The sequence below is a fragment of the Lycorma delicatula genome, chromosome 4, assembly GCF_047948215.1.
Source record: "Lycorma delicatula isolate Av1 chromosome 4, ASM4794821v1, whole genome shotgun sequence".
Taxonomy (NCBI): Eukaryota; Metazoa; Arthropoda; class Insecta; order Hemiptera; family Fulgoridae; genus Lycorma; species Lycorma delicatula.
The window spans coordinates 196170130-196195291 of NC_134458.1; the positions used below are offsets into that span (position 1 = coordinate 196170130).

The window sequence follows — 25162 nt, forward strand, 5'->3', positions numbered from 1 at the left end:
TAATGTATATACATTTATTTGTTTTATATTTTAAAACTATTATGATAGATAAAATGTCTACTAGATGAAGGCCTTAATTGTTTTTAAAAAAATCATGGGTTAACATGAATTTCTATTTTCTGATAAATTGCAGTATATAGATGAAAAAAATATTACCTTGGATACGTTGTATAGTGTATCTTGCAAACGCTTTTGATAATACGGAATGGAATAGAAAGTTTTATAAGTAAAAAAAAAATTAGATATAATTCTTAAAAAACAAATTTATCTATGATTTCTGTAAGGATCAAGTAGATATAATATTAATGATATTTTTCCTTTAGCCAGTTTAGGGAGATAATGTGATGTAAAGAGTTGATATATGAGTCAGAAAGTAAGTACCATATTGTTATTAAAGAAATATATGTAACTTTCAACAAAATAATTTTGTTGCACAGAAGAGTACACCTTAAATTACTTATATGCATAATTTCCACCATCATCATCATCATAGTGCTGACCGTAAGAAATTGCTTAGGGTGTAGAAAAAAGGGGTAGTCACAAAGTCAAGACTATAAGGTGCATGCTTCAATTGCTCCCAGTCAAATTGTTCAATCAGACTGAGTTTCATTGGTAATTAGCAGATGATCTTTGTTATGATAAAACATAACCCCGCGATTGAGCATGCCTCTCCTCTTTTTTTTGGATTATATGGTACAGTTTTTTGAGAGTATCATATTAAAGCAAGGTTTTTACAGTCTTGATCTTTGCAAGAAATCAAACAACAAAACCCCTTTCTTACCCCAGAAGACAGTGTACATGATTTTTCATGTTGAAATTGTGGTTTTGAACTTGTTTTTTTTTTTAGATATATGTCAGTATTCCATCGACTGGTGTTAGGATTCTACACTGTTGTGAGAGAACCAAATCTTGTCACAAATCACTATTTGCCTCAAAAAATTGTCACCTTTATTTTTATATCAGATATGAAAAGACTGAACAAAGTCTAATCACTTGGTTTTTTAAACCTCTGTCAACATTTTACCTGAGATATGGAAATGTATCACTGTAGTGATAGCATAGATACAGTGAGGTTAATGAAAATTTCTGTCATTGTTAAGCAAAGAAGTTTTATATGAAAGTAGTTTTATATTTAACTAAATACCTAATTTAAAAATTTTATTTTTAATACTGGCAGATTTTTTTTGTATGCCTACCCATTATTTAAATAATTAAAAAGTGAAAAATTTTAAAAAAAAGTTAATATAAAATGCACACTCTGTGTTATCTGATAATCAGTCTCTGATTGTTTTGCAATGAGTTACCAGATTCTTTTCTCTTAAGTAGTCCTCTTTAGATGTTTGTAGCTTGAGCAATTCATATCAACCATGATCTGTTTTATGTACTCTAGCCTACCCCTTCCTCTGTGGTGTTCCCCTTTACACTCCGTCATGTCTCGGTATGTGTTTAATTAGTGTGTCTCTTCTTTTTGCTATAGTCATCCGGAGGATTTTAATTCTTGTTCATTTATTTGATTACCTCTTTATTAGCAATTCTGTCTATCTATGTGATTTTTAATGTTCGCCTGTAGCACCGCATCCCAAATGTTTGTAAATTCTTTTTCTGTGGAGTACCAACAGTTTAACTCTCTCATACAATGCTGCACTCCAAATGTATGTTTTAAGAAACTATTTCTGTATTTGCTAGACTGTTTCTTGTTTTTATATATTTCTCCCTCTTCTACTTTTTGGCATTATGAAACTTCATAAGTATTTAAATTTATTGATTTGCTTTAAAGTTTCATCTTTTAATTAATTAACTTTGTACTATTCCATTATCTCATCCACAAAATATTACTTTTGTTTTAGCTTTGAAAATTCACTAAAAGATATAAAATAATTGTACCTGAATTCTCACTTGAAAATTCAGTGCCAAATTAAAGATTAATAGGTTAATATTGTTTTTAGTTGTGCCTACTTTAAGTATTGGTTTTATTTTATTTTTTCAGAAAGGTTTATTGGCACTTAACACTTGTAACTGTGTCTAAAACCATTCTATTACGTGTAATAAATTGTTATTAGTGTGAAATAGCTAGTACCAATTATCATCAATTTGATTAAATATTTAACTTGTCAGTACTGAATAATAATTTAAGATGTAACTTTACCATAAAAACATGCTGTAAAGATGGCTATATTGTACATTTTTAAGACTGTTTATTGAACTCACATTCACATGCTTTGCAACAGAGACGGAGTAGGAGACGATAACAGTGATAACAAAATCAAAAATAGAAATGATACAGACTCTAGTCAGTGTATAAATAGAATAAATATTGCTTCCTAGTTTGGTGTGCCTTCGGGTGCTGCTACCTAGCGGGAGCTAGAGGCCCCACGGCAAGCTTGCTCAGGCGATCTTATCACGCCACGTCCTATATCATAATGCCGCAGGGAGTGATCATTATGAGGTAGCGACTTTCTTTCAGAGCCCAAATCCTGCAAAGAGCAGTCATGTGTTCCACATTCAGTCTGGATGGACATGTTCGAATGAACGCTTATTTCAGTTTTATAGTTACATGTTATTATGTCATATGTTATTCAGTTTAATTATATGTTATCAAGATGGCAAGATATTAAATAATAATTCAATAAGCAACAAGGCGTTTCAATTCATCACCTATGAAAATACAGTCCAACCTCACTCTAAAATCTACCACAACATGTTAACAGTCTTTAGGCGAAATCGTTCATAACATTTGGTTAAATGGTTAGCTTTGCTATGACATAAATATATCAGTGAAAATTTGGTGGATTGTGAAGCTCTGTTCCTAGTCTAATTATGATTTATCCTTTGGTAAAAATTATGGCAAACTGGATCAATTAAATATGTTTATTTAATGAAGTATTGACGTTAAAAAAAGAAAGAAGAATAAATGCTAAAATATACAAAACAGATTTTTGAAGATGAATAATTTTGGTGATATTTTGAATTCCAAATTTGATATGCATCAAACTGAAAAGTCAGTTGACAAAAGTAATTATTTAATACATTTTTGTGGTATGGAAACTATAAATTGCAATCTAATGGATTTTTTGTTGTAATGTACAGGGTTATCATAAAAGAATGGTGCGGTTTTAAACATGGTTTAAATTAAAACAGATTTACTTACAGTTTATTTTTTTTATTTTTCAAATTTGTCGTCTCAAACATTTTTTTACTTAATTAATAAATTTCAATATGTGCGCCCTTAGTCGCTCAACAAATGTCCAAATGATACTCAACTTCTCTCCAAACATTAGTTTGGAGAGAACCATTTCTTTGTTAATGGTTGTCATTGCTTCATTAATCCTGTTTTTTAAGTGGTTTAGGTCACAAATTTTTTGTGTATAAACAACGCTTTTGATGTACCCCCACAAGAAAAAATCGCAAGGTGTCAGGTCTGGACTCCTTGGAGGCCAAAGTATGGGTCTTTGCCGGCCTATCCATCGATCTCCAAATTTTTCATTCAAAGCGTCCGTGACCAACGCATTGAAGTGCGGGGGAGCACTATCTTGTTGGAAATGAAGTTGATGAATGTTTTTGAGTTCATCCAGCTGAGGAAAGCAATAATTGGTTAACATGTCAAGATACAGAACTCCATTAATTGTTTTTTCAGCAAAGAAGAACCTATTACACGATTTTTCATCACACCACACCAAACATTAACTTTAGGCAAATCGTGTTGTTTCTCAATAATTGCGTGTGGGTTTTCAGAGCCCCATATTCTTGAATTGTGTCAGTTAACGCATCCATTCACATGGAATGTAGCTTCATCTGTAAAAATTATATCATCTAAAAATGATTCGTTTTCACTTATTCTGTCCAACATTTCAACAGCGAAATTGTAACGTTTTACACCATCATCGGGTTTCAATTCCTGCAGTATCTGGATTTTGTAAGCGTGTAATTTCAGTTTTTTATGTAAAACTTTGTGAACTGTTGATTTTGGAATACCTAATTCGACGCTTTGACGGGGGATGGACTTCCCAGGACTTCTAACTGCCGATTGTCTAATTAGTTCAACCGTTTCGTCTGGTACACTTGGTCTGCCAGTTGATTTCTGTTTCTTAACTGATCCAGTTTATTCAAATTGTTTGAACCAACGTGTTATGTTATTTTTGTGTGGCGGATCTCTTCTGAATTCACGTCGAAATGCACGTTGTACTAAAATTACGGATTTTAATTCAGCCATCAATAAAACACACTTTGCTTTGTCTTTATCCGAGAACATAGTAACTCACTAAACTCACCGCAATAACAATACAAGAACTGACGTTGTGGTTACAACTGCTGATAAATAAACTTTTGGGTTGGAGGCTTTCAGGGATACCAGTATAACATCTAGAAATTTCCCTACAATCTTCCTATGAATTACTGAAACCGCACCATTCTTTTATGATAACCCACCCTGTATTTATTTAGTGCCCTAATTATCAGCACTGATTTTGGTTTAAAACTTTAAATTTTTTATTTATCCCAAATTATTTTAATTTATAGATATATTCTTTTTGATTAGTAATTAACTTGAATTTTTTATGTGTTGGCAGATGATTGGATTCCTAGATATTTAGCAGTCTGTCCTGAAGCAGATGCATCAATTCTCATGAATACAATTCTTTCAATTATAAAAATATTAAAGACAAAACAGAAGTCATTAAAACCAGAAGGTTAGTATTTATCACATAAATAAAACAAAATTACAACAGTTTTCTTCTCTGAGCCAAACATATTGTTGCACTTCAGCATGTCATGCCAGATAAAAGTCAGGTGATATTCTTCACTACAGATGACAGTCATTAATTTTTTACTGTATAGTTTTTATGTGGAGCAGAAATCAGGGTGAACCTTTTATTTCAAACATCTTCTAGGAATGCGGTCTATGAGTAGTTATAAAACATTTCTGTTTAAAATAGATATAAGGTTTTTGGTATTATGCATTGTACATTTTGATTTTTCACTAAAAAAAGTAATTATGTTGACTTGTATACACACGCGTGTATATATAGATATCAGTAGTCACATTAGGTTTTTCTATTACTGTGTTTGGTGAAGTTTTTGTTTTTGACTTAATTGATACAGTGGTCAGTATATTGATAAATATTTGAATTTTCAGAAAGTTTTATATATATATAAAACTTATATAATTTTTTTTTAACATGCTATTCTGTGTGTTGAATTATAATTAATATTTATAAACCACCAGATACACATATAAAGCAAGAGTGACCTTACCTTCAATCTAAAAAGGTATTTTTAAATCATTTAGATTCGTCATCAGTTATTAAAATTACAACAGTTAACATTAGCATTGAGGTACTTTGTCAATTGACAAAGTTTCATTTCTGTGATGAGAGACACAAACACGTGCTCACTTATTACAGCACAACTCACAACTAAGCTGTTGCATCAATGTGCCGCTTGGACTAGAAGTAGCTTATAGACCAAGGTCAAAGATGGTTTGCCTACGCAAGGTCCAGGGTTGCCACATCTTGCAAAGAAAAATCAGTCTCATTACTTTATTGTCGTACCTTGTATATATAGGTAAAACTGATAAATCATTTAAAACAAGTTTCTCAGAACATCTTAGAATATTTAAAAATAAAAATGCAATTTTTTCAATTATGGCAGATCACTTGATTTCAAATGGACATAAAATTACAGATTTAGTAAGTAATCTTAAAATATTAGAAATTTTTAACATTTAAAACAATCTGGAGCATTTGGAGAAATATTATACTTATAAATATAGAAATTTCAATTTAATAAACCACCAGGTAATTTTTGAGCAGGATGATTATTAAATTGATAGGCCTGTATAATAGAATTTTAATATCTGACTAATAATTTTAATGTCATGACATGGTTGACAAAGTACCTCAATGCTAATGTTAATTGTAGTATTTTTAATAACTGATGAATCTAAATGATTTGAAAAGGCCTTTTTAGATTGAAGGTAAGATCATTCTTGCTTTATATGTGTGGTTTATAAATATCAATATATATATATATATATATATTATTTTACTGAAATTAATGTTTTTAAAATTCATATTCCTCTGTACTGTTAAATTATATTAAAATAAAAACCACTTAGTAAGAATATTGAGATAAGACATATCTTACCTTAATTTACCATGATTATGGGATCCCACATCCTCAGTCGTGATTGAAATAATTTAGTTACTATGTAATAAGACTAAAAATACTAAAATAATGAAAATTGTATATTAATTTTTTATAAGAGTGCTGCTATCTTTTGCAGTTTTTATAAGATTGTCTCCCTCAAACACGTTTTATAGAATTTAAAATATAATATACAATTACATATAATTTGTTTAATTATTTATTCAGAATTAAGGGTTTCCACCCTTTAATACAAAATTTAAAAAGTTTAATAAAAGTAGTTAAGGCATGGTGTACAAACAGCATATTAAGATTACAATAATTACATAATATATGTTAGTTTAAAATACCTAAGTAATAAATCTGAGTATAATATAATAGTATAATCTAAGATAATGGTATACATTAAATTCTATGACTTTATATTTTGTTTATTAAGAGTTTTTCATTTTCAGTGCGAAAGTAGAATTGCATTAAAACAAAAAATAAATGTAACATCAACCAAATTTTTTTTTTTCGAAGCTTATAACTTTACATTAAGGTCAAAAAACAATATCATTCATATTGCTTCCACGACTTTGCTTGACCTAGCCAAGTCTATCAACAAAAATTTGTGTGACTCACACAGATCAGCTTGAATTCCACTAATAATGCATTGAATTTTTGCTTTCAAGTCGTCAATTGTTAGTGGTTTTTTGCTATAGGCTTGTGATTTAACGTAACCCCCAGAGAAAAACGTTGTTAGGGCACGATCTTGGTGGCCAGTTGACATTACCATTTTGTGAAATCATGAAATCAACAAACTTTTGACATAATAATAACTGAATTGTTTCAGCAGCTGCGTGGCAGTTGGTATCGTGTTCGGATGCTGGTTATAAAATGGTTAAGTGGACTGTATAAGAAATTGACACAGATTGAATGTAACTAAAAATTATGACATCTTTATTGTATTAGATTGACACTGATCGTAATTGAATACCGGTACACTAAAAGAAAACTTATGATAAAACATAACTGACCGATGTCATGTCCACTTCACCAATCCAACTGAGTGAGCAACACACATGGACAAGGGAGGGAAAGAACTCCTCACTACATCATACACACAGACACGCACCACACACATGCACATACAGAAGAATATCCAACACTGTTGAAACCACATCTCATTCAATACAAAATTTTCAAACAAAAATCACGAATCATACCTCAATAGCGTTCACCATTTGTTGTAACAGCATCTCCTTGCTCATTTTGAGAAAAAAATGACCCAATGGTGGATGCCACCTGCCAGTAATGCACACCGAAGTGATTTTTTTCAGATGTAATGGTCGCTGTTGAAACATTTGTGGATTGGATCATCTCAAATATGGCAAGTTTACTTGTTAAAGCCATCAAGAAAAAATGAGCCTCATCTGAAAAGATGATTTTTTCATCATGAAAATGTGGATCCACTTCGAGCTGCTTAAGAATCCAATCAGTGAACCATCTTTGAAAAGAATGGTTCCCTGCCTTTAATTCTTCAGTTAGTTGAATCTTGTATGGTGTAGACAAGATTTATACAAAATTCACCATGTTATTGTTGAAGAAAGGCCCAACTCTTGTGAAGCCAATAAATTTTGATTTTCACACACTGCACTTGCAGCAGCAATATTTTCTTGACTTTGTGCATTTCTTTTGTCCATTGGTATTTCAACATCAAGAAGAGAGAATTCTCTTTGAATTTTTTAACCAAATGATGAATTGTGCTTTTTTGGCTAGTTATGCACAATAAGCTGTAACCAATTCCATATTTCGGTAATAATTTTTATGATTTGTAAATATTGTTGAGGTGTGTAGCATTCCAAGATGTTTTGTCATAAACTGCTGAAAACAAATGATGCTTGAAAGATTTTTTAAAAAAATCAATGTTGCCATCACAATCTGTCAAGTCTCTTTCACTCAGTTTGAAAGACCCCTTAGTTTGTATAACCTTATAAGCGGTCTTTATGAAAGTATTCTCATCTGAGTTAAAATAGTCAATGAGAGGAATTAATAAACTATGAGAGGAATTAATAAAATTATCAGATCTTACACATTCTTGATATTGGGACATTACTGCTTATGTTTTGTAGCTAGGTATAGAAAAAGGAACAGATTTCTGACCATCCTACTATGAGCATAGAAGCCAATATCATTCATTAGTGAAGGAGTGTCATCAACTTTCCCATATTTTTTTTTTTGCAAAAATAGTACATCATAGCATATTCTTCTACTCTCCAGAATAATTAGATTAGTCACAGTTAGGGCTAGATCGTGGATACCGGTGTTCTTTGGTGGTTGGGTTTCAATTAACCACACATCTCATATATGGTCGAACTGAGAATGTATAAGACTACACTTCATTCACACTCATACATATCATCCTCTGAAGTATTATCTAAACGGTAGTTACCAGAGGCTAAACAGGAAAAAGAAAGTAAGTCACAGTTAGGGCTAAGCTTATAATCATGTTCATTATCAGTCATCAGTTGACCTGTACGATACATATGATTCCTTTAGAAATTCATATCATAAGATAAGATAAATAATGCTCTATAAAAGTTAATTTACAATCCAATATGATACCTAAATCACAAACATTATCTTAAGTAACTAATATCGCATCATTTATATTATAATTGCATTGAAGAAGAAACCTCTTTCTTGTATATGTAATGGAGTAATATTTATTTATATTAAGAGACATAAGATTGAGACTACACCATCAGTTTATGTCATCTTACAGTTTGCAGAAATCCTCAAAAGACTTAATTTGCATAAAAATTCTTGTATCATCTTTGTGTAATAGTACACAAGCTAAAAATACAACTTCACATTTATCATTAATGAAGATATTAAACAACAGTGAGCCGATATGAGATCCTAGCAAAACGCATGTTAAAACAGCAAAGGGCTTCGAATAAAAACCTTTGACTTTCACGTATTAAATCCTATTGCATAAATAACTAGCAATCCATGTCAATAGGCTGACAAATTTTGATAAAAGAATATCATGGTTGATGTTGCGACGTTGCCGGGATGCCCTTGGTTAACAGCATTGCAGTAGATTTTAGATTGAGGGTGGACTGTATGTGTTCATAGGTGATGAATGAAGACAACACCTTGTTGATTGCTGAAGGATTGTTTAATTGTAAGCCGTCTTGGCGGTTTAAAATAATTTTGTAACGTAACACTTGTAACTTATAATTTAACGTTAAAAATAGCAAACATAAGCTAAATAAAACTTATAAAAGTAATGTTCATCCGAACAAGAACTGAGAGAGTCCATCCGGATGCGACTGCCTTGGGTCAGGTATGAGTGCAGACTGGTGGAAGACGCTACATACAGTGCTCGAGGGAGCAGCTTGTGACGTAGAGTGGCATGATGGTCTGGCGACCAAGTTTGCTGTGGACACCCTGCCACCACTAGGTTTCAGCACCTGATGGCAAGAGGAGTTGAAAACGTAACAGTTGACTTTATCAAAGACTTTACTGAAGTCAGTATATATGGTATCTACCTCACCACTACTGTCTATTGTGTTCTTTATATATTTTTTTTTTTCTGAAAATTTTAATAATCCGTCAGCATACTGTGCCAATTAACATGAAAAAACAACCTAAACACCAAACACAGTACAGAAAAACTTTAAAATCTAATACCAAAAGTCAACTTTCGTGGAATCCTGCATCATCAGTCAGTACATAATTCTATAATTACATCCAAAAACAAAAAAGAAATAAAAACGTAAAAATTTAGAAAACAAACCCTAACAACCATAAAACTTGGACAACACAACTTCACTGCCAACTGGAATGATGACATCATTCCATTTTGACATATCCATATTATTTTTTTTTTTTTATGCAATTTCAGAATTATGTACCAACTGTTGATACATAATCTCACAAAAGTCGACGTTTGATGTTGGATTTTAATGATTTTCTGTACTATGTTTGGTGGCTAGGTTTTTTCTGAGATATTTATATTGTAGATGACTTAAATGGGATTTAAATCTTCATGAGATGGTGGAATTTGTTGAAGCTACATGTAATGATGTAGATTTTCAGTTAGCAGTTAGTCAAAATATATTAAAGTTTACACTATTTGTTACTAGATAAGTTATTAAATATGATGTTGCAACTACACTGTTCTCAATATTCTATTACTTTTTTCATTTTTGGTAATCAAAATTTAAGAGTTTGATCAATACAGTGTTTTGAACATTTAAATGATCACATATGAACCAAAAGCATCCATTTTCAAGGTACTGACAAAATAATTAAAATAATTGATGTTGAAGCACGATACAGTTAGATTAAATCAAATTTTATGAGGACTGGAAGGCCTGATTCTATCCAGTAATCACCTCAGTCACTAGTTAGGATTTTTTTGCAATCCCTACTAAGGGAACATAGTCCTTGAATAGTGCCACAGGCACAAAAAAAAACAGGATTGTCACTAGCTGAGCTCCTATTAAGAAGCAGCTGGCTACTGGAAGGTACCAGCATGTTATTCGAAACCAGGGCTACAGCTGTTCCAATTTCCCCAGCACTCATCCAAGAATAAAAAAAACAACAGAAGGAAGAGAAAGGGAATGGTTGACCCACAGATTAATTACCTTTGCTGTGGGTAGATCAAGATAATTCAACCCGTGATAATATTAGAAACAGCACTTTGTGTTTTTATTCAAATCTGTCAAGGTTTTTTTTTTTTAAGTAGGTTTGAGTTTGTTATTTATTTAACATTGTTGGCTGTTGTGATTGGAGTAAATGAATAAAAAAATCACAAACGGGAATCAGTTGTAATTTAGAACACAAATTCCAACTGATCTTTTTTAAAATGGTAAGGTAAACATGCAAGCATGTACTAAGCTTAATATAAAGTGGGGTTATGTTTGCAAAATTTTGAGAAAATAGACTGCCAAAGAAACTACCACCCCACTACCTGGAGATATTGACCCCAAATTTTTACCAACTAATAGCCTCATACACACAAGTCTGTGAGTCAGATTTCATCAAAATCAGTTTATCCAGTTAAAATGTTATTATAAGCTTTAACAGGTTGATGACTATGAGGGACTTACAAGTGTTGCATGTGATCGGGGCAGGTGGATAATGGACTAATTTTAGTACCACGCACCCATTTGACTTAAAAATTACTGTGACACTGATTGGCACTCTGTTTCTGTATTAAACATGTAAAGAGTCTATAGACCATTTTTACATGCATGATTCTTAAAATACTTTGTCAAATCATGTAGTACAGATATATTACAAACCATTGACAAGTAGTGTATCATTCATTACATATACTTGAAGCTAGTTCTGCTAATGTTATAGTTAGTCTGATGGTGTTTTTTGCTTTTGTTTTGATTCTTTTCATTGTAAAAAAGTAATTTACTGTAATAGTTGTTTTGAAAAATGAGTGAGGGACAAATCCTTCATTGACTAAAGGACAGTTGTGGTGGTGAAAAAATTCCAACTAATGTGATTGAAAAATGAAAAAATAGGTTAGATGAAATGCAGCTCAGTTATTCTAACAGTAGTAGCAGTACATCTACCATCTCTAATGAAGTGTTAAGTAACATTAATAATGGCTATGGTGAAAATGCATGGAGGTGCAATTATCAAACTGAATGTGGTCATTGATTACAACTACGGCAAGTCTTTCATTGATCGAAGCGATCAAATGATTTCATATTCATCTCCGATTAGGTGAAGCCTAAAATGGTATTACGAGTTTGCCTTTGATCTGGTTTTGTCAGTTGCTGTTACAAATGCTTTTTCAATATTTCAAATGGTTACTGGCTATAAAATCTGCATTACTGATTCAAGGAAAGTGTAATGAAGTATATAAGCCAGCTATTGTTCCTGCCATGGTCGAGAACAGTCATTTTCTTATTCAAGCAAAAAGGGGTAGATGTCTTACATGCTATCAAAAATTAATAGTTGAAATTAGTAGTTGCAAATCAACATTAGCTAAATGCCCAAAGCCTGCCCCAAAATGTTCAATGTGTGATAAACATTATTGCCTGTCATGTTTTTTAACACATTTCAAAATTATTTGCATAGTTTTCATTGAATTTTATTTTATAGTTTCTCATTAGTTTTCATTTTGGAGTTCTAAAATGTTGAATTTGTAATTACGAGTATATCAGGTACTGTTTTTGCTTTCATTCTTTGTAAGAATATTCTTTAAATGTGTAGGCAAAGTTTTTTAAGTGAATATGATAACTGAATACTGTTATGTTGTTTGCAAAAATAATTTTTAGATGTATTGACTTAGTTTTTTAATTAATTTTAAGTACAGTAAAATGATTATCAGATATTGTTTTGTATTGTTTTTTTTAAATATTTCTTACATATATGACTATATGGACTACAATTCTTAATCTATATATAATATACAGATTTTTACAATCTATTATTTACCAAGAAAACATGGGAGTAAACAATCCCACAAGAGCACTGAACACATGAATTCGATTTCTGACTTATGGGACTAATCTGTCTCACAAATCAAAACAATCCAAATGATAAATGTGCTACATTAATTGGTCTAGGCCTAAGAAAATTTCAAATTATTCAACTACCTAACTTGTCTTCTTTTAAGTATAGTGAATAAAATTATGAAAAACACTCTTTGGAGATGAAAGACAAGTTTAACAGGTCAACTTGTTAAACCCACCAACACACATACATGTGAACAGTTCTGCTCCAATTTTTTGTATGTTTGGGGGTTCCTGGATCTTGAAACATCAAGAAATGAAAAAACCCACACCCCATTTTTTGACTAATTACAGTACATTCCTTGCAGCATAGCTCTGGAGCTACGAAACCAGGAAAGTAAAAGATAAATTCTAAGATAAGGAAAGTAGTTGGGATTAAAGCCCATAATTATTATTTAAATATAAAAATATGAAACCATGTTAAAACATTACTACAAAATGTTTCACAATTCAGAAGGCGCTATTGAAAATTATTTTCAGCTCGTAATATTGAACAGAATGCAGAAAATTCAAGGTTTTTAAAATTAGTATTTAAAAATTTATAGAGACTAATTTTGCTTCTGTAAATGATAATCAAATCTTTTAATTGTACTTTAGATAAACTAGTAGGAATATTTTTTAAATGATTGCAGTTTTCCAAATTACTAATTTATTAAAAACGGCTATAGAAGCATAATAAGGTCTTTTCTTGCAAGCTGAAGTATTGTGTTGAATTATATGAAAAGAGTTCCATTGTCTAGTTATTATTTATTATTTTTATTTTTTGGAGTTTTGGGAGCATAGATTATTATGGTCATTAGCCCCTTCCACAACAAAAAAGAAAAAGATTCTGTTTCCTCCCATTACAAACGACTCTAGCAACATAGTCAATATACAAAATATCTTTCCTCCCTTGAAAACAGAACTTAGGTGATATAGTGAATGACTAGTCTTGTCAAAAAAGAGTATCTAAAAAAGATTTGTTGGTGGTTATTGAAAACCCCAAAAAACACAACATGACAAGGGTGTAAAGACCCTTGTCATTTAAAAATATTTCTAGCCATTTCTTACAAAATTTAGTCAAAAACTCTCAAAACGGAATTTGTCACTGATATAATTTAAAATGCACATCAGTAAAATCTATTAAATGAAAACATGACAAGGGTGTAAAGGGCCCTTGTCAGTTAACATGACACGCAAAACACTTATATATAATCTCAGATATCTATATCTATATTAATTAAAAATTAAAATTTTATTTATTTATAAAAATCTCAGTCTGGATATTTGATATTTCGCTTTCAGAAATTTATCACCTTGGTTTCCCTTTAGGCCATCCTTTTTTCTTACTCTTCTCCATTTTTCTGAAGGCCTCAATGTCGAATTCTGCTGTGTGTGATACATTCGACATTGATCTCTCAGGTTCTTTTATTTGTTTTGGACTTTGCGTTGCCTTTGAGTTAATTGTAGGCTCATTTTTCGAAGAATTCAGACACTGTTGCTTTGGCAAGTTTGCTTTTGTTTTAAACGATTTGGGCTGCTGTCCCTAAATGTTCGATTCCTTAATTTCCGATTAACAATTCTTTCTACCAACATTGTTAAGACTAGTGCCAGTTCTGTTACCACGTCCTTAGGTTTGCAGGTGGCTGCAGGAGCAGCAGCAACCTGTGCATAAGTTATGGTCTTTGGCGTTCCGCTACACACGATTTTCTTAGCTTCAAAATAACTGACCTTCTTTATGGCCTCTACTTCCTGAATCGCAATTTCCTCCTTATATTTTTGATAATTCCTTGATCTTGCACTATGCTGACCATTACAATTACACATATCAGCGGGTCCCAGCACGGATCACCTGGGTGCAAGGGATTGCCACACATGTAAATCTGTTTCCTCATGCATCTTGCAGCCGTGTGTCTGAATTTTTGACACCCGAAAGTTGCAATGGTGTTGGGATGAACAGACACACATCAAGTCTATGAAATACTGCCTTTATTTTATCTGGACATTTAGGTCTGTTAAATGTTAACACGTGCGACACGGAGGGTAAAACTTCTCCATTTTGTCAAGTGTTTAGCCGTTGACATGCAATGACTCCCTGTCTGTAGAGTTCGTCAACAATTTTATCCTCCGTGCAGTTAAGCAAATCTCTGCACACAACAACTCCTTTAGAAGCATTTAGAGTACCGTGTGGTACAACCTCAGCGTCTATAAGTCCAACCTTCTTTGCTTTTAATAACAGAGAAGACTGCACGAAGTGAACAGTTTCAACAAATAATCCCGTTGCAGTCTTCTTTTGTATCTTTAACTGGTCCTCCAGCTGCTTTGGTGATGCCACGAGCTATCATGAAGGGGCTGATTTTAGAAAAGTCACCATCATTTTTCTTTATTATTAAATACCTAGGAATAGGTCCTCCACTCTTAGGTCGAAGCATCCTTAGGTCTTAGTTCGATCCTTCCTTTCTAGTATAATACACTCCTCCTTATCACTAAACTCCACACTCTTCCTCTTCTTCGCTGCCGAAGAAAGAGATTCTCCAGAACGAGGGTTTTTACATGGAACCTTTGCCACAGAAATTGTGGAAGCTGTTGTTTCCATAAACCTATAAATCGTCAGTCAATATGTCACAAGGTGTGGGCAGAGAGACGGTTTGGCGGCATGCCCCGGATCAGTGATCCTGCCTGGGTTCCCCCAGTCAGTCGCCTCCAACAAATTTAACCCAGGCCGGGGGCCAGGTACTGCCTGACTCACGATACTGACATCCCAGGGCTCCCACATTGCAGTAGGGCTCAATACCCTTACCTATGGGACAATCCCTGCAAAAGGCTGAAGTGACAGACTCACGCTGGATGGTGCAAGACATCAGCAGAGCAAGCTCACAGCACCCCCACCCTCAACCCAGCTTCATAACCGAGAAGAAGGATGGGCACTCCGCCCAGCATTGGCAAACAGATCACGGTCATGCCTCCCACCATCGCTGCAAGCAGTGAAACCGAGAAACACAACTGCAACCAGCTCGGATAGCTCGAGACCGCCAATCCCGTACTCCAAAAGGAGTTCCTGAGCAAGATCATTTCCCTGTTAGCCGACATAAGTGGAGGTACCAAAGTACCATGTTATTGCCCACCCTGGACATATGCATAGATGTTGCACAGACGTGGGGTTGGATTTTTCCAGGGTGTTTATTATTATTACCATCATCACCACCACCACCAACACCATCATCATCATCTTTTATGACTACATAAGATCACTTTAGTCAGTTCATTATGCAAGTCTCTTCAAATGGAAATGTTTGGGCCTTGCAGTCCTCCTGTACTTTTTCATAACTTTCGATATTTGTGCCCTTTCTAGTGTTGAAAATGTTCATGTTGTGATGTGAAGCAAGTGTTTTTATTCTTGAGTTTCTTGTTTAATTTTATCTTATCTGTGGTGTCTACTGGTGTAAGATCAATTTTCTTCAGATTCTGTCTTATTTCTCTGATCCATCTGCATCCTGTCTTGGTGTTTTTTGGATCAAAATTGTACTGTACTAGCTGTTTCAGAAGTCTTGAATCTTGCATCCTCATGATATGTCCAAAGAATCCTAGTCTCCTTTTATGCATGGTATCAGTGATGGGTTCTAACTCTTTAGAACACTTTTGGGTGCAAGTCCTTTCGATTTTCTGGAGTCTGTCTGTCTTTGGCTGTCTCAGCTAGGTTCAGGCGGAAGAGTGTTTCTGCTGCATATGATGTGGCTTCTGGTTTTATAACTTTGTTTTAGTATCTTTTTGTGTTTATCAATAGGCATTTTTTATTGTAAGTATACCAGGTTAGTTTTTGAGCTTTAGCTATTTTGTTTCTTCTTATTTGGATAGAGGTTTTTTCGTTTAGGTTGTTTGTTACTATTTCTCTGAGGTATTTAATTCTGGTAACTATTTTCATTTTATTACCATTTATGTTTACTTCTTTTAATCGTGTTGGTTTTTGGGGCATAATTTGTATCTTTTCGAGTGAAATTTTAGGCCAATTTTATTTGCAATGTTTTTAAGTTCTAATATCTGATTTAGCTTTGTCAATGTCTTTTGCTAGCAGTGCCAAGTCGTCAGCGAAACCAAGATAGTTTGTTTTGATTTTTTGGCCTTGTTTTTAGTTGTGGGGGCATTTTTTGAGCCATTCCCTCGTTACCATTTCTTGACCGCAGTTGAATAATAGCGGTGAGAGCCCATCGCCATAGCACAATCCTATTTTGATTTCGAAAGGTTCTGAGATCTCACCTCTGAATTTAACCTTTGACTTAGTGTTTGTGAGTGTCAGTTTTATCATGTTTATTAATTTGATATGTAGTCTGCAGTGTCTTAGAATTTTTAGTAGAGATTCTCAGTGGATACAGTCAAGCTTTCTTGAAATCTACAAATGTTATCACCATGTCCCTGTTTATTTTTCTGTTGTAATCCATTATCAGCTCGAGACTCATGATCTGATCTGGACAGCTTCTCCAGGCCAGGGTCTGAAACCTCCATGGTATTCTAGTTCTTTCTCAAGTTTGGATCAATCCTGTTGAGGATGACTCTTGAAAGAATTTTGTATGCTGTGTCTAGGAGTCAGATTCCCCTGTAATTGTTAGGGTCTATTTTTTCCCTTTTTTGTGGGAAAAAGGGATGACAGCTATCATCCTGTGTTCTGGTTTTATATGATTAATAAATTATAAAGTTGTGATTTAACAGTTAAAAATTTATTTAAGAGTGATTTATGAATTTCTCAATCTGGTAAAATCCTTGTTTCAACAAGGTCTGTAAATAAAATAATGAGACTGGTTCAGAAAAACATTTTATTTACAATCTAATTATACATGGACTCCTTCAAAATAGTTTCCTTGGGAAGTCATGTAAAGCTTTATAGGAGTGTTGGAACTCGGAAACCGGAATATCCTTTAGATGGTCAGTTAAATTTTTTTAAATGTTTTCTACTGTTCCAAAATGGTGTCCTTTGAGGTGTTTTTCTGAAGTCAGGGACAGGAAAAAGTTTCAGGACTGAAGTCAGGTGAATAAGGTGGTTGAGGAACTACAGGAATGTTTTTCTTTGCCAAAAACTCATTAACTGAGAGTGCAGTTTGACAAGGTATATTGTCATGATTCAGCATCCAGTTGTCTTTGATGGCTGGTCTCACATGGGCAACTCTCCAGTCTTTTAAGAATTTCTTGGTAAACTTATTGATTTACAGTCTGTCAAAACTTCAAAAGTCTCTGATTTGCTCTACATTGTCACTTTTTGATGTTAATGGACTTCCAGAATGTGGATCGTCTGCAACTGATTGTCGGCCATTTGAAAATGCTTTAAACCACTTAAAAACTTGGACTTGTGACAGAGTGTCCTCTCCATACAGCCTTTTCAATTTTGAAAAAGTTTCAGTAGCATTCTCAAGAAGTTTAACACAAAACTTGATTTCACAATGTTTCTCATAATTAGTATCTTTCATTTTTGTAATGCACAACAAAACCTTGTTTCATGAAAAGTTTGTTTACATCTCACATGGCAACAATGGACTAAAAATATTAATATGTAATATAAATCAGCTGTTCATATGTTTACTTGTAACTTTATAGTGTTGCCACTTTGGCTTTCAAAAAACTAGTCTCATTACTTTATTTACAGACCTCGTTTATCTTTGAGCCCTTTTTAAAATTTATTTCAATAAGAATGTTAATTTTCCAAGGTAAGTGGAAAATTAAGCCGGTACCCCATGTAGGTCGGCTTGTGTTTATATAGTCAGCTTTTGTAATTCAGCATAGTCTGAGAAGTGCTACTGAATTTTGATAACTAAGGGATTTTTCTTTTAATATTGTAATTTTGGCTTTTTTTATATGAATGATCGATACCATAAAAACTAAATTCTCCAATTTTAAAAGATCATTATTTTACAAAACCTTAATACACAGCCCCTCCCAGCTCAAGTCAAATATATAATGTTACATCCCCTTTTGCATTACAAACAATCCTTTCATGTGACTACTGTAGTATCCTTAAAAAATTATAGTATATGATAGATGGCAATAAAAAAAAAAGAGCAAAATTGCCAGTAATTGGTGCCTTAGGGATCTTCAAACTATAGATTTTCTTAATAATACTTTAGTATACTTAATACTTATGTAGTATACTTTTTGATAGACTAACCTTCAGCTCAGTAGTATCGTCATTCCATATTGGTTTACTATCAGTTTTACACCAAGAAACTTAATAAGTATTGTTAAGGGTATTGTTTAATTAACAGTAGATAGAAATAGAAAGTACATCCACTTTGTTTTTTGTGAAATTTTCAGTAATTAAGTATTGTGGATGTAGTAGTATTTAATATTAAATAATAAGCTGGCAGCTTTTGTGTAAGAGGTCTGTTCAGAAAATAAATTACGCACAAATGGAGATATTAAGTGATGTGCGGTTGGCAGTATTGTGTTCTCATAACTTCCTCTCTAACCACCGTGTTCTTGGATTGTTGATATTGCGTTTCATTTTTGTGTTATTGTTATTTGAGTGCAACATGTTTAAGTTTTAGTGGCGATTTTTGTAATGTGTGATTTTCAGGAGCACGATACAATGTAAAATTTTGCATGAAATTGGGGAGGACTTTCACAGAAACGTTTCAACTTTTTAGACAAGCTTACGGAAATGATGCTCTGGATCGTACACAATGTTACGAATGGTTTTCATGATTTAAAAATGGTCGTCAGACAATTGAAGATGATCGTTGACCAGGAAGGCCTTTGACTTCAACTGATGACACCCGTGTTCAGAAAATCAACAATTTGGTGCACGCAAATCGCTGATTGACTGTCAGAGAACTTGCAGAAGAGATTAGCATCTCGATTGGATCATGCTGTGACATTTTGACTGAAAAATTGAACATGTGTTGCAGCAAAGTTTGTTTGTTGTTTGATGACCGAACAGTAGAAAGAATATAGAGTAAATGTCTGTTGGCAACTTCTTGAACAAGTCAATAATGATGAAACATTCATGCAAAGGATCATAATGGGAGAAGAAAGCTGATGACATCAAGACAAAAGTTTAATCATCAGAATGGATTGGCAAAGAATCTCCATGCCCCAAGAAAGCACATCAATCTCAATCCGATGTCAAAGTGATACTCTCTATTTTTTCGATTTTAATGAAACTGTGCATTTTGAATTCTTATCTCAAGGTGAAACAGTGAATCGTGTGTACTACCAAGGTGTTTTACAATGGTTATGCAAAAAATCGGCAAAAAGAGACTACAGTTGTGGCAAGACAACGTACAGTTCCTTCACTACAATGATGCACCTGCACACTTGGTTTTGTCAATTCGTCAGTTTTGTGCCAAAAATCAGATGACTGTCCTCTCTCAGCTTCCCTACTTGCCAGACCTGACTCCTTGCAATATTTTCTTATTTCTAAAATTAAAGCGATGACAATAAAACATTAATGCAAAAAATCATAACGGGAGACTAAAGCTGGGTTTATAGCTATGACATCCAGACAAAAGTTCAATTATCACAGTAGATTGACAATAAGATCTCCACACCCCAAGAAAGCATGTCAATCATGATCCGATGTCAAATTAATGTTCTCAATTTTTTTTCAGTTTTAATGGAATTGTGTATTTTAAATTCTTATCTCAAGGCGAAACAGGAAACTGTGCATACTATCAAGGCATTTTACAATGGTTACATGAAAGAAATCCACCAGAGTTGTGGCGAGACAACTCATGGTTCTTTCACTACAACAATGCACCTGCACACTCAGTTATGTCATTTCATCAGTTTTGTGCCAAAAATCAGATGACTGTCCTCCCTCAGCCTCCCTACTCACCAGACCTGGGACCTGACTCCATTTTGAGACTGTTGGTGACATTGAAGCAAATTCGTCACAGATGTTAAAAGCTATTTCAAATGAAGCTATCCAGTACTGCTTCGTGAAGTGGAAACACCACTGGGAAAAGTGTGTGAATAGAGTAGGAAAGTACTTTGAAGGGGACAAGGACCAATAACACAAGCCTGCAATTGTTTTTTTTTTTGATTTTGTAATTAATTCTTATGTCCTTTTTAGCGCTGAATCCAAATATATCCTTTATTTTTTCCATCCCGTCCGGATTTTTCACAAATCAAAAATTTCAATATTTGTAAAAAGTTGAAAAATTGCGAAAATGTGATATAATAAAATAGATATAAATTTTTTTTTTTTATAAAAAATTATTATAATATAGTTACTTTTTTGGCTTATACTATGCATTCTTATAGCTAAAGAGTTGAGTGGTATGAAGCGATGGAAGGGGGATCATTGACCCCTTAATTTCTAATGAAAATTGCCACAAAATAAGCCTACGATTTCAATTATAGTACATTTTTAAATTAATTTAGTTTGATTTATTTAATTAATTTTTATTAGGTACCTTGGTATCTTATGAGGTATTAGGAGGTATTTTTATGAGGCCTTTGGAAACCACTCCTCCTCTTCACCCACCCTTAATGATGAAGTATATTAAATAGTTACAATTTTATTCCATGTGTCGAAGTTTCTTTGGATGGCTTATACTCTGCTTCGTGCTTTTCCTTGTATGTTTTCTATGGGGTTCATCTCAGTGTAACATCTAGCAATAGTCTACAATCATCGTAGTAGTCCATTTCCTTTGATGCCTTCTTTCCATTTCTTTCATGTCCTGATGAAATCTTTCACCCATCTCTTCATTAACAGCCTCCAAATTTTCAGGAAAGTAGTCCACATGTGAATTTAGGAAGTCAACATTCAAGCTCATGGAACAAACTGAATTTTTCTACTTCTGCAGCAAATTCTCAATGATTGATTTGAAGTTCGGATCCTTTGTATTGCCCAGAAGCTTGATTACTATGTCTTTAAAGGCTCCCCATGCTTATTTTTCTGCAACTTCCATTTGTTTCTCAAAATTATTACGGTCTTTGAGAAGTTTTTTAATATCAGGACCAGTAAAGACACTCTTTTATTTTGGCGGTTGATAAGACTGGAAATTTGTCACAGATGTATTTAAAACATTTACCTTCTTTTGGTAAGGCTTTGAAAAATCATTTCATCAAGCCTAACTTGATATGCAGAGGTGAAAGGAGAACTTCATTCAGATCTATGAGAGCTTTTCGGAGCACATTTTTGGTTCCAGGTTCTAATGAAGCTCTTTTTAGCTGATCTTTCCTTATCCAATGATTTTCTCTGTCTGCTATTCCATTCACACAAAAAACAAGGAATCTTTGTGTATCCTTCTTGCTGTCCTAGGAGCATCAATATTATTTTGAGATCACCGCACGTAATTCACTTATTGTCGTAGTTAATTTTATCAAGAACGAATTCCAAATTATTGTAACCCTCTTTTAATTGGACAGAATGTCTGACGGGTATATACGGATACATATTCCCATTCTGAAAAGAACAACTTTGATGCTTCTTTTGAACAAATCTATGAACAGTCTCTGATCGATTCTTTAGTACAGAATGCTAAATCGAGTCAAAAGTTCACGTACATCAGTGCAGAAGACTAATTCTTCTTCTTCCAAAAAATGTGAAAGAAATCATTTTCTCTGTACTGGAACCAGGAAAATGAGGTGCCAGCTGCTAGCAGGTTTTTCTCTTTATTACTTGAACCAAGTAATTCTGAATTTTCTTTGGTCAGATGTAAGTCTCGAACTGAATCATTTAGTTCAGACTACGAATAAAGCTTTGGTGCACAGCTATTTCTGAGTTTAATACTCCTCAATGTTATCTTCATTTAAATCACTTGTGAATTCATCTAAGTCAGGTAAATTTTCTGGTGGAATCGGCATTGTTACATCTGGACCATGAGGAACCGGTTGTAAAGCAGATGGCATATTTGGATAGACGATTCTTTTTTTATTATTAAAATTGAAACCATGAACCCCAGTTGAACAAAAGTAACGATCAGTGTAATTTCGTGGCTCTCACCACACCAAATCTGAAGTCACCCTTTGACTACTGTCTTAAGTCTTTGAACACATGTGTAGCAAACGTAGCAGTGTCCCCAATTTTATCTTGATCTCCTATTTTCACTCCAAAATACATGAGGTAAACTTCTTAAACAAAACTTGTTATATTTCTTTTTTGCCTTTCCACCGTTAATTCACCACAAATGTAGCAAAAAGAATCTGCAGAATTTTTTAAGCCACTTTGAAAACAGAAAGTTTGCTTGATAGCCTTAACACATTAAATGTCAAAGTCCCAGGATGTAATATTTCCGTAGGGGCCAAATATTTTTTCCTAAATTATTCATCTTATTTTTCGTATATTAGATGTTATGTCATTATATTAGTTATATTTTGTTTTATTTATAAATTTCGCTGTCATTCAAATATGAATGACGTGGCCCCTTGTTAATTCAGATATACCTGAGCGCCGTGTCATTCGTATATGAATGACACAATGAAACAGCTGTTCTGTAACATAGCCACAGAGTATATTCTGTTTGGTCCTAGTTTTTGAGGTTATGCTTATGTTTACAAGTTCATTGTGTTGTATTCTGTTTCGTCCTAGTTTTTGTGATGGTGGTTACATCCAAGTTGTTTTATTTTTGGAATAGTGAATAGTTTGAAGATGTGCAAGAGACGTCGCACAGGAAAATTATCTGACTTGGATCTGAAGCAAATTTTGGAATGCTCTGATTCTGATTCAATCAACTCTGTAGAGGATTGTGATTGGACAACTGAGAGTTCACCATCATCATCAGAAAACAGCGGAGACGAAGATATACGTGAGCTTCTTGAAGATTTAGCCTGGGAAGAGGAACATATTGAACAGGATAATAATGATGAACAGACTATAGGTTCATCAGAAGGCAACTGGACAGACTATGTAGGAAGGCATAAGAATTTTCAGTTTACTGGCCAAAACAGCTTGCAGAAGGTGAGTGAAGCCAACAGTTCACCAGTTGATGTATTCCTGCTTCTTGTGGATGATGATGTATGCAATCTTATTGTTGCTGAGACTAATAGATTTGCACAACAGTTATTAATGTTGGTCCACACCAAAAATTTGCACGTCTAAATAAATGGATACCAACAAATATCGAAGAAATGAAAAAAATGTTTGGCTTAATGATATGAATGGGTCTAGTACTCCTTGGTACTCTACCAGCATATTGAACAACAAACCTAATTTATCGACAAGAAATTCCACAATCACTTATGTCAAGAAACTGGTTCCAAATTTTGTTGAATATGCTGCACTTCAATAACAATGAAATAATTAAACAAGTTGGCCACCTGGCAAAAATTCAACCACTTCTGGATGTATTGGAGAAGAAATTTAAAGCCGTATTTTATGCTAGTGAAGATTTTGTAATTGATGAGACACTTGCTCCTTGGAGAGGTCGTCTCATATTTAGGCAATATATTCCAAATAAAACGCACCATTATGGAATAAAGTTGTTCAAATTATGCTCCACTGAAGGCTACACATGGGCGCTAAAAGTGTGCACAGGAAACCTTCGACAGGTGAATGTGAGACTGGGTTGGCGACCAAAGTATGCTTAGCATTGTGCAATTCTACATGATGATAGGACCTTATATGCGGACAACTTTTATACAAGTTACAAATTGGCACAACAACTTTTAGAAAAGCAAACTTATCTTGTAGGCACACTCAGGGCAAATAAGAAGGACATTCCTAAAGAAGTTCTCCTCACAAAAATCAAACACAGTGAAATTGTTTCCTGAGAAGATCAGAATGGTATCGTTCTGAAGTGGAGAGACACCCGAGATGTAAGACTCTTTTCAACGAAACATTCACCATTCTTAGTATCTGTGATCACAGGACAGACCAGCGGATTCTGCTACAGATGACCGTGAACACCCCTCAACCAGCACGGCAACAAAACGAGAGAGGAAATCTACACGTGCCAAATCAAAGCCAAAAGGTATCATAGCATACAATAAAGGAAAATCCAGAATTGACTCATCTGATCAGATGGGTTCGTATGCTACAACCCTTTGCAAAGGTGTCAAGTGGTATAGAAAACTTGGAGTGGAGCTCGTGTTAGGGATCATTCTTGTTAACGCGTGGATTGTTTACAATAAAGCGACAAAAAGTAAAATACAAATTAGAAAATTCCGTGAAATACTAGTGACAGAACTTTTGGGATATCAACTGAACTTTTGGATATCGCAGACAAAGATAAAAACCGTCATCCATCAACTGAAAGGCAGGATCTGCGATACCAATGCACTATTTATCGCAGAGAACGGATGATAATGGTAAGAAATTAAGGCGAAAATTTTCTGATTGTTTTGCCAAGCTGCAGAAAGAGAAAAGTAGAAATGATGCCAGAAAACATGCTAAGATGGTTTTTACATATTGCAAGACTTGTCCTGGAATGCCTCAAATGTGTCTTGATTGCTTCAATACTGTGCATCAGTGATTTTTGTATTTTTTTAAATTTTGACTTTTTTCAGATATTTTAGATACTTTTTTATACATTTTTTATAATGCTTTTTACATTTTTACTAATAATTTGTTACTTGATTTAATA

General features: G+C 33.7%; 1 protein-coding gene across 1 annotated transcript in view; it reads left to right on the forward strand.

Annotated features, from left to right (window-relative positions):
* Positions 1 to 25162, forward strand: part of LOC142324186 (protein MMS22-like) — a 134107-nt gene that overhangs the window by 62168 nt on the left and 46777 nt on the right. Inside the window, exon 12 of the mRNA XM_075364932.1 lies at positions 4566 to 4685. Within this exon, the coding sequence (XP_075221047.1) occupies positions 4566 to 4685 (120 nt within the window). The remainder of the gene's footprint in view (positions 1 to 4565; positions 4686 to 25162) is intronic.